Source organism: Antechinus flavipes, chromosome 1 (genome assembly GCF_016432865.1).
Source record: "Antechinus flavipes isolate AdamAnt ecotype Samford, QLD, Australia chromosome 1, AdamAnt_v2, whole genome shotgun sequence".
Lineage (NCBI taxonomy): Eukaryota > Metazoa > Chordata > Mammalia > Dasyuromorphia > Dasyuridae > Antechinus > Antechinus flavipes.
The window spans coordinates 699,193,312-699,204,426 of NC_067398.1; the positions used below are offsets into that span (position 1 = coordinate 699,193,312).

General features: G+C 41.4%; 1 protein-coding gene across 4 annotated transcripts in view; it reads right to left on the reverse strand.

Moving 5' to 3' along the window:
• The window catches only part of RBM19 (RNA binding motif protein 19), a 161,314-nt gene extending 153,801 nt beyond the window's left edge, over positions 1–7,513 (reverse strand). For all 4 annotated transcript variants that reach the window (XM_051972855.1, XM_051972856.1, XM_051972858.1 and 1 more), the window contains exon 1: positions 7,372–7,513. In XM_051972855.1, coding sequence (XP_051828815.1) covers positions 7,372–7,407 — 36 coding nt within the window. In that variant the 5' untranslated portion in view covers positions 7,408–7,513. The remainder of the gene's footprint in view (positions 1–7,371) is intronic.
• Positions 7,514–11,115: the final 3,602 nt, after the last annotated feature.

The window sequence follows — 11,115 nt, forward strand, 5'->3', positions numbered from 1 at the left end:
CAAGGTATGGATCTCATCATCCTCTCTGCTCCTCGAGTCCACAGACATACTCTGTATATTTTGTTTTCATAAACTGTGCACTTGGTACTCTGGCTCTCTACAATATGAGCTCCTTGAAGGCAAGGCCTGCTTCATCTTTGGATCTCCAGCAACTACAGCAGTTCCTGGCATAGAAGAGTTGCTTAAACAATACAGTTTGAACCGATTTGATAGGAACTTCCAGTTTCCTTATCTTCCCTACTCCAACCCAGAACAGCCACCAGGAGCATCTATACAAAGTCTATTTTAGATTTTTTTCAGGAGAATAACACCATCACTATGTCATAGGGTATGATTTCAATTGAAATAAACACCGAGCCTTGTCTAAGTGGGACGGGAAGAGAACATTTATTAAGCACTTATTATGTACAGGTACCCTGTTAAGCATTTTACAAACATTATCTTGTTGGATGTCCATCGGTTGGAGAATGGCTGAATAAATTGTGGTATACGAATGCTATGGGGTATCATTGTTCTGTAAGAAATGACCAGCAGGATGAATATAGAGAGGACTGGCGAGACTTACATGAACTGATGCTGAGTGAAATGAGCAGAACCAGGAGATCATTATGTACTTCAACAACAGTAGTATATGATGATCAATTCTGATAGACGTGGCCATCCTCAACAATGAAATGAACCAAATCAGTCCCAATTGTTCAGTGATGAAGAGAACCAGCTACACCCAGTGAAAGAACTCTGGGAAATGAGTGTGGATGAAAACATAGCATTTCCACCCTTCTGTTATTGTCTGTTTGCATTTTTGTTTTCCTTCTCAGGTTATTTTTACCTTATTTCTAAATTTGATTTCTTTTGTGCAGCAAAATAACTGTATAAATATGTATAGATATATTTCAATTAACATGTACTTTAACATATTGAACATGTATTGGTCTACCTGCCATCTATGGGAGGGGAAAAGTTGGAACAGAAGGTTTTGCAAGGGTCAATGCTGAAAAATTACCCATGCATATATCTTGTAAATAAAAAGCTATAATATATATATTATATATGTATATATATATATATATATATATATATCTTGTTTGATCTTCACAACACTCTGAAAGGCAAGATTATTGAGCCCCACATTAGAATTGAGGGTTCTGAAGAACAAAGGCTATTAAGTTGGGAGGGTCCCAAGAAATTATCCATTTAGATGCTTTCAATTTTTGGAAAAAGAAAGAAACTGGCATAGCTCACATGACTCACTTGGAGCCACACAGGAAAAAGGCAGAGAACTGAGACTGAAGTCCAAAGCATTTGCTTCCCATTTTATTGTTCCCTTCACTGGCTATCAATGATGAAAGGCAGTTAAGGCTACTAGGGAAAGCGCTGGGTTTGGATCCACAAGCCAGGGGGTTGATCTCTTCTCTCCTCTGTTCTTTCCTGCTACCTTTGTTCATTTTCGAGGCTGAGATCCTCCTTCTTTCCCAAGCGCGGACACACTGGGGCAGGCCTAAGATGAGGCAGAGGTAGACCCTCGACTCTTCACAGTCACTTCCAACCCTCTCCTTTCTACCAGTTCTCAGATCATGCTCCCTTCTTCTTTTAAGGCTGTTAGCATCTGGCTTACAGTCTTTTCCTTCACCACAACATATTTAGGGATATTGATATATATCAGTGGCCTTGCAAATAGGGTAGCCTACCATTTCATCAACTCCAATGACCTGCACTTTTACCTGTCCTGAGCCATAAATACAGTACTACCCTGGATCCACAGTTCTACCTGCATGATTCAGAAACAGGAACTCCCTGATAGTAAGTTTTTATTCTCATCATGGCCACTGCTTCATTCCTCATAAGCCTTGTCTCATTCCTCCTCTGTCCTCCTTTTTCTTCTTTTCAAACTTGAATTGATGATGAACTAAATCAATCCTAAACAGTCTTCCCTGCCTGGCCCCATGACCACTTGTACCTGGCCAGACCACAAGCCTGGGTCACCCCCATCACCTAGATGGTACATGCCTTCTATGCTCCTGTTCCCATGCTGCTGAGCATCAACGGAAGACATCATTTTACTGTCCATGTCAACTGAATCCATTACAAATTTATGCTGTTTATTTTCTACAGGCTTTCACTTCTGCTGGCAAGCCTTTTATTTTTCTTGAATTGACCAGCATTCTCCTCACAATGGCCGTATCAAACCTTTTTTTTTCCCCCTCAACTATTGCTTTCCCATTCCTTCTCTGAGCAGAGGACTTCATCTCCCACTTTAAAGAGAAAATCGAGACGATCAGTGATGAACTTCCCTTCCTCCCATTTCAATAAATCAAAGTCCCTCCATCCCATCCTCCATTATAGCTCCAAGGAGGAGGTGGCCATCTCTCCTTGCTAAGGGCAGTTCCCTTACTTGTATCTTTGAGAATCCCTTTTCTCTCTCTGAATCTTAGTATCTCCTCTTTATTCACTGGTTTCTTTCCCGCTTCCCATCCCTAGCCTTCCTTAACCTTCACTGGAACCTTGAATGCTCAGAAGCTTTTTTCCCATCTCTCTCCTCCTTTTCATTGACAAATTCCTAACGAAAAACCTTCACTGATTTCTCTTCCTCACTTTACCTTTGTGATCTGGTTTTTGACCTCAGCGTTCAACTGAAAAGACTCTCCCCAGTTAACCAATGAACTCCTAATTGTCCAATCTGATGTTGTTTTCAGTGCTCATCCTTCCTGACCTCTGTAGGCCACGATAACACCCCCTCCCCTCCTGGTTCCTTCCCTACCTAGCGTCAATCTCCATGGCCCATAAATCTCCATTATGCCCCCTGTAATGGCTCCCAAGGCTCTCCTCTCCTCCCTTCAAACCCCTCTTTCTGGATGACCTCGTCTGTTCCTATAGGTTTCTAGACAGATGTTTTCCAGATAGGTACACAAACACACAAATGTATGTGTGTATGTGTATATGTATGTATATATATATATATATATATATATATATATATATATATATATATACCCCCAACTTCAGACCACCATGTCCTTTTGGACATTTCCAATTGATGTTCCATCAAACACGCCTCCAAATGTTCCTGTCTCTGGTGGGGGATCCCCTGTACTTCCAATCTCCCGGTTCCCAACTTTCAAGCCTGCCTTGCCATTTGCATCCCTTAGCTACTGATATCCCATCAGGAGGCAAACCTTGTTCATGCTTACTCTCCAACATAATTCCTACCTGCCCCTTGCTCTCCAGCACACAGTCATTTTTTTTTTCCAGCGCTAACTGCTCTTCCTTGAATTATTGTAACAATCTTCTAATTGGAATCTCAGCTTCCAGTGTTTCTCCTTTCTAATCCATCTTCCACACAAAAGACAAAATAATCTTTTGAAAGCACATGTGACCAGATCAGTCCCAAGCTCAAGTTCAGAGTGGCTTTCTCTTTATTTTAGGATACAAAATAAACTCTTGCTACAGGCTTTAAAAACCTCTACCATTTGGCTACAGTCTATCTTTCCAGGTTTACTTCCCATATGAAGCTAGCTATCTTGCTGTTCCATTATTCAACATTCCATCCTTAGCCTCTGTGTTTTTTCCATAGGCTATATATGACCCTGGCAAGTCATTTTAACTGACAAGTCAGTTTCCTTATGTGTAAGTTAGGGGATTAGGATAGATGGCTTTTTAAACCTCTTGTACCCACTCCTGGACTCCTTTGACACTTCAGGAACCAACTCCTGGTCATGTCAGGGGTTTGTGTCCTCCTCAACTCATTATGTATATATTTGTCAATCAGTCAATCAATCAATCAATCAATCAACATTTATTAAGGATTAAGCACTGAGGAGAGGAAGAAAGTAAATGACAATCCCTGCTGTCAAAGAGCTCACAGTCTTAGGCGCAGCTAGGTGGCGCAGTGGATAGAACACCAGCCCTAGAAGTCAGGAGGACCTGAGTTCAAATTTGGCCTCAGACACTTAACACTTCCTAGCTATGTGACCCTGGGCAAGTCACTTAACCCCAGTTGCCTCAGTTTAAAAAAAAAAAAAAAAAAAAAAAAAGAGATCACAGTCAAATAATATGGGCAAGTCACTTCATCCTCTTTGCCTCAGTTTTCTCATCTATAAAATGAGCTAGAAATGTCCAGTATCTGCTATGAAAACTCCAAATGAGACTACCAAGAATCCAATATGAGTTAAATGACTGAAAACAACAAATCTAATAATCATTGTCTGTTGGCATGCTCTAATGTTCCAGGGGAATATAATCTCCTTGGGAGAAGGGAACATTTTTCATTTTGCTTTTATAGCCCCAGCCCTGTGCATACAATTGGTGCTTAATAAATGCTTATTGCACCAGACTGCTTTGAGCAAAGGATCTAACATTTACTTGCTGTAAGATTATGGGTTAGTCATTTTTCTTTTCTCAGACTCAATTTTCTCAATTATGATACTTGCATGCCATATACCCACAGGATTGCTGTGATAAATGAGTTTTACTTAAAATATAAAAAATTCATCCTTCGTTAAACAATAGTTAACAATTATACAGCCTTGCTATGTGCTATGTTTAGATGCCTCATAATAATGATCTCATTTGATACTCCTAACAACCCTATGATTACTTTTTTATATTTATAAATGAGGGAACTGAGACAAATAAAAGTTAAGCGCCCTGTCCAGAGCCACATTGCTAGTCAGTAACCAAGTCAGATTTGAACATGGGTCGTCCCAATTGCCGACCCAGCATTCTAGCGAATCATTATCTAATCAAAGAAGAAATACTAAAATTCCACCTAATAATATGGAAAGGAGACAAGGCTGTGGCCTGAACTGGGTCAGTTTTCTCATTAGTAAAGTGAGGGACTGGACCAGATGACCTCAAAGGACTTTGCCAGGTCTAGATATAGCAAAGCACAAACCCCCTTCCTCCTCTTAAACATTCAAAAAGCTGAGAGCTCTCCATAGGTTACTGCAGACAGCAGGCAGGTCCTCTATTGTCCTGTCACAACTCTAGAAGTCACAGTAGAGAGAGCAGCAAATCTGAAGATCCAGGGAAGGCCTGATTGATAGATGGAAAGTGCCATACCTTCAAAATGTGCCCAGGGAGCCAACTCTCTGACGCTAAGGGAAAATCCTAACATCTTCAATTTTTTCCACTTGCAACCCCTTTTTGCCCAAGAATTTTTAAGGCAACCCCAAGTACACAGGTGTTATGGGCCAGAACTTGAAACAAGGTGCTAAGTCAATGGAATTGATAGAGACAATGGTTATTCAGCAAAGTGCTTAACAGTTCTCTAGTTCAGTACATGTACTTAGTACTTATTATAGTTTTACAAGATTCACACCTTTGATAAAAGATCAAATAAGCTCGGACAAACTCAGCTAGAATGAGAATTAGGGAAGACAGAGAAGTGGTGGCAGGTTCTCCTCCTTCGCTTCTCTACTGAAACCAAGATCCGGAAGGCCTCCAGAAAACTAGCCGAGCCCCAAGTGAAGGGCTTGTAACCCCTGGCTGCACTTGTGGTGATTACTGAACTGAACCGAAGGCTGCCTCCAGAGACCCAAGAAAACCTCAACAGACAACATTTAATCAATTAATCAGCAAACATTCATTAAGTGCCTACTCTATACCCAGGTCACCTCCAGGCTAAAAAGCGGCCTCACCAGGAAATTGATAATAAATTGCCATCCCCATTTCATGGATGAGGGCTGGGACCCCCAGTTCAACTCCTTTCTCTTATTTTACACAGAAGGAAACCAAGGCTTCAGGGAGGGAAAAGGGCTTCCCCAGCTCTTAAGCTGCAAAGCCTGAGAAGTCCTGGACAGAGACAGACACTGCCACCACATCAAGACAATATTACATTTTAGAGAGAATATTACATACAGGTATATAAAAAATTATACAAATCAAACATTTACTGATAATAAATCAAAAAGAAATGTGTGCACACGTTTCGTGTTCAGCACTAAGTTTGCAGTGAAGTCCTAAGGCAACATGGGCAAGCGCCGCAAGAAATACTTCATTTTCATTACATGTTTGATTCAGGATTAGGTTTTCATGGTTGCATATTCAGAAACCTTTTACTGTTTGCCAAATTTTTCCTGATCCCCACATTCAATTACATGATCCCATTTGGGATGGAGACCCATAGCTTAAGAAGTTTTGATTAAGATGATAGTGTGCTTTTGTGAAATGCTTACATCTATCTTATCGTTTTAAACTATCACACAGAAAGTCGTCTGAAATAATCAAGAAGACTAAAACAAGATGTTTTCATCTCCTCAGAAACCAATGAAAATGAGAGATAAAGGAGCCATCATTCTGCCAAAGAAGCCAAACTTCATGACTCCTCAAAGGCATAAAAAGCATTTCTCTCCCCCTGCAATTCATCGAACTTCTCCCAGAACTTCTTCCCCTCTCTTCTGTACAGAAGGCACTTTCCCATGCCAAATTTGGCACAATAGGTTAGGAGCATTGAGGACCACTGTCTGGTCACTGGGCTAGGATGGAGACTGAAAGTACTGAAAGTACTGAAAGTGAAATTCCCAGATAAGACTCCTGACAATCACTGATGTGCCCTACACTGATGGGAGCAAAGGAATCAGCAAGTCAGCCTCCTGATTGTCCTGATTGATACTACTGGATCAAATGATTTCATGGATCTCTCCTAGCTCTAGATTCTGCAATCTTGGATGCAGTCAAGTCATTGGATTGGAGAGAGGAAGTGATAATAATGTACAATTCTATTATATCCTAATCCTAGTTAATTTCCAAGATGAGTAACTTTGTTTCAATTGGATCAGTGAGCATTTATTAAGCATTTATTTTGTGTTGGGTATTGGAGGACAGAAAGACAAATGTAACAGTTTCTGACCTCAAGAAACTTATATTCTTTAGAATAGACGCACTCCCTCTAGGAAAGATGACCACAACCAAAAAGAAAGATATCCGGTGAGACTCTTCCCAAATAGATTACTGGCAAAAGGCAGGACGCAGTGGACATCCAGAGCAGACCACCTAGAATGTGCTATTTACTAGATAGAAGTTGGACACTCAATTAATCAGCAAACATTCATTAAGTGCCTACTCTATACCCAGGTCACCTCCAGGCTAAAAAGTGGCCCCAGGAGGCCAAGAAATTCATAATAAATTGTCATCCCCATTTCATGGATGAGGGCTGGGAGCCCCCGTTCAACTCCCTTCTCTCATTTTACACAGAAGGAAACCAAGACTTGTCCAACTGGTAAACCGCAAAGATGGAAGGCCTGAGAAGTCCCGGACAGAGACAGACAGCGCTGCCACCACGGCAAGAGTGAGCGCCGGGTCTAAGGGGGAACCTCTCCCCGCACCCCAGAACCTCCCACAGTCTCTAAAGGCTTCCCTTAGAGTTGTACTCACCCCGCTCGGCAGATTCTTGACGATAAGTCGCGACATGGCGACAGGCTGCGCGTTTCTGCTACTGAAGAGAACCAGCTCGGGACAAGGCTCTCTCGGCAAAGCGTTCACGCTGTTTGCCTGGGCGCCGCCATCTTGCTCCACTTGAAACGTAGTCACGTGGCACGCCGCTCCATGCAGGAAGCGGGTGTGACGGAAAACCAGCAAGCCACGCCCCCCGGCCAGAGGAGTGGGGCGGGGAAACTAAGCAGAAGAGCCCGCTTCTGCGCAGGCGTGGGGCCAAAGAGGCAAATGAGGAAGGGTGTGGGGAGGGGTCGTGACCAGCAGAGGGCGCCTTGTAACAGGACAGAATCAATGGAGCAAAGCCTCTGGTCTGCTTTACAGCAGTCTCAAAGAGCTGAGAGAAAGGGGACGTGAACTCAGAGGGATCTGGACTAAAATCCAGGAGAAGAAGAGGAAGAAAGGAAGAAGAGGAGGAAGATGAGACAGAAGAAGAAAGAAGAGGAGGAAAAGGAGGAGGAAGAGAAAAAGAAGAGGAGGAAGATGAGAAGGAAGAAGAGGAGGAGAAGGAGGAAGAAAGGAGTAGAGGAAGAAGAGGAGGAGGAAGATGGGAAGGAAAAAGAGGAGGAAAAAAGGAGTAAGAAGAGAAAAATGAAGAAGAAAAGAGGAGGAGAGGAAGAAAGGAGGAACAAAAAGGAAAAAGAGGAAGAGGAGGAAGAGGAGCAGAAAGAAGAAAGGAGGAGGAAGAGGAAAAACAAGATGAGCAGAAGGAAAAAGAGGAGGAGGAAAAGAAGGAGGAGAATGAAGGAAGAGGGAAAATAGGAGAGGAGGAAGTAAAGGAGAAAGATAAGAATAACCAGCATTAATGTTTTAAGGTTTTTAAAAAGTTTTCAAAACACTTTACACATATTTTATTACAGGTAGACAACTAAGTAGTGAAGTGGATATTTAGTCGGGAAAACCTAAGCACAAATATTGCTTTAGACATTTACAACTGGATGAATCATTTAACCTTTGTCTCCCATAGTATCTTCATAAAAAATAGCACCTACCTCATTATTGTGAGAATAAAAAGAAACAATAATTATAAACCGCTTGGCATAATTCCTGGACATACTCCATATTCCAACTGCATAATTTGAGAGAGAGAGGTTAAGTGTCTTGCCCAAGGTCACTCAGTCAACAAAGCTTTTATTAATTTTCTATTAAATGCCAGAATCTAATCCCCCCAAAAGGCCAAAAAGTCTCTGCTGTCAAGGAGCTCAATCCAAAAGAGTGGACAGTATACAGACATTTATGTATCAGCAAACTCCACACAGGATCAGTTGATAGAAGGAAATAATAGAATTAAGGGGACAGAAAAGGCTTTTTGTAGAAGGAAATGTTACAGCAGGGACCTGAAGGGAGCCAGGGAGGCCAAGAGGCAGAGATGGGGAGACAGAGAATCCCATACTCGGGGGGTGGCCAATGAAAATGCCTGGAATCTTAAGATAGAGGATCTTATGTAAGGAACAGCAAGATGGCTTGTATTTGATTCAGGAGATAATAGGGAGGTGATGGAGTTCAATGAACTCTCCTCCAGGAATATTGTGATCTACCAACACTAATCCTTGGCAGGACCCTCCATTTCCCTCCTCCATGCCTTTGTATTGGCTCTTTCTCATGCCTGCATTGTTTTGTCCACTCTCTTCAGCCTCTTACTTAGATAGTGACTTCCTTCAAGCTTCAGTTCAAATCCTACTTTCTGTGAAAAGCCTTTCTCAGTCCTTCCCTTCTGAGATGATCTCCCTTCTATTCTGTAAATGTATAATTTGAATCTTCTTGTTCAGTCTTTGTGATTTCAAGCTCTTTGTGACCCCATTTGAGGGTCTCCTTGGCAGAGGTACTGGAATGGTCTGTCATTTCCCTTCTCCAACTCTTTTTACAGATGAAAAAAACTAAGGCAGATAGGGTTAAGTGACTTCCTCAGGATTACACAAACACTAAGTGTTTGATGCCAGATTTGAACTTGGGTTTTCTTGACTTCAGGCCTGGTGTTCTATCCACTGTACTACCCAGCTGCTTGAAACTACCATTTTTAAACATCTTGTCTCCTCTAGTAGAACGTATATTCTCTGATACTTGTTTTTGCTTTTCCTTCCATCCCCAACACTTAGTTCAGTATCTATCACATAGTCAGTCAACAACTATTTTTTAGGTGCTTTCTATGTGCCCGGCACACTTAATAAAAGTTTGCTGACTGATTGATTGCCTGACGATGTTCTGGCTCTGACACACTTTGATTCTACGTGGACATGATGAAGAACATTTACTAGCTGTATTTCCTAAGTCTATTCAATAGCAAGCTGTTTTATAACATATTGGGACCAGAGAAATGAAGTCACCCCTCCCTTCTCACCTTGCTCCCTGGGTTTGTGATTCTTACTGGCTCCCCTGCCAACTACATATTCAACATAGTCTGCCCTGGGGAGCAGGATCTATTCAAGCCAGATTCTCAGATTACATATGGGAGAAAAATCCAACATGACCCAACCCAATCTGATAGTCTCCAAGCCAGAGGTCACAAAGAGGAGGAGCATCTGATCTCAATTAACTCCTTACCCAGAGAAACAGGCCAGATGTAGGGAAGAGCAAAAGGGAGAATAGAAGGAAAGAAACAGGTGGACAATGGGGATGGAAATTGAGATTTTAAAACTTTAGGGGACCATAGAAGCTTTGAGAAGGACTTCAGTACGTAAATAAAGTATCAGAATTACGAGGGCTCTTGAAATAGAGAATGTCAAAGCTAGAAAATCCTTAGAACAGAGAATTTCAAAGGTGTAAAAGGCCTTAGAACGAACACTAGTAGGGCTGAGACAGACCTTGGAACACAAAATATCAGATGCAGGAGTATGCTCCGGTCAGATTTAACCATCGTGAAAGAGCTGATTGTTAAATTTTCAGTGTTATCATATATACCTAGGAAATTGACAAAGATTACAAAAACAGGATTTTCTTTATTTTTGTTGTTTGTCTAGATATAAGAAAGTATTATTAATGCAGATTAAATTTCAAAATATGTACACACTTTTCTCCAAAAAAACATTTTGTTGATATAAATCTTTATCATTTTAGAAAACCTCTGTACAGAGTTAACTGAGAGAGATAGACACCATATTGTTCAACTCTTCTCTTGTACATATAAGGAAATGGGAATCCCAAATTTCAAAATGGTTAATTCATAGTCACAAAGCTAGTTAGTCAGGACTACAGCCTAGGATTTCTTGTTATTGTCTCCTACTCTGGTATATTTCCCATTCTACCAGAGTAAGTAGATAATCACACCAAGATGGCCCCAGGCCTTAAAGGCTGAATATCCCATTCAAGAAAAATATCTGTTGATTTAATTTATTTTGTCTATATCGGACCCAGTCCCTGATTCAGATAGAGAGCTAAAAATATCACATAGTTCGATGAGTCTATGATCTCATCCATCTAGATATGCCCTCTAAATCATGCAGATCATGACTCAGCCAATCTTTCTCATCCCGCACCATATTCTTCACTAAGGGTTGTTCCCCTTGGACCCCGATTGGGTAGATACCATGGTATAAAGTGTTGGGACGTTAGAAAGACTGAATTCAAATCCAGCCTCAGACACTTACTAATTGTGTGACTCTGGGCAAGTCTCTGTCTCAGTTTCCTCGTCTGTAAAATGGGGATAATAATAGCACCTATTTTCTGGGCAAGTCAAGTGAGTTGAAGAGT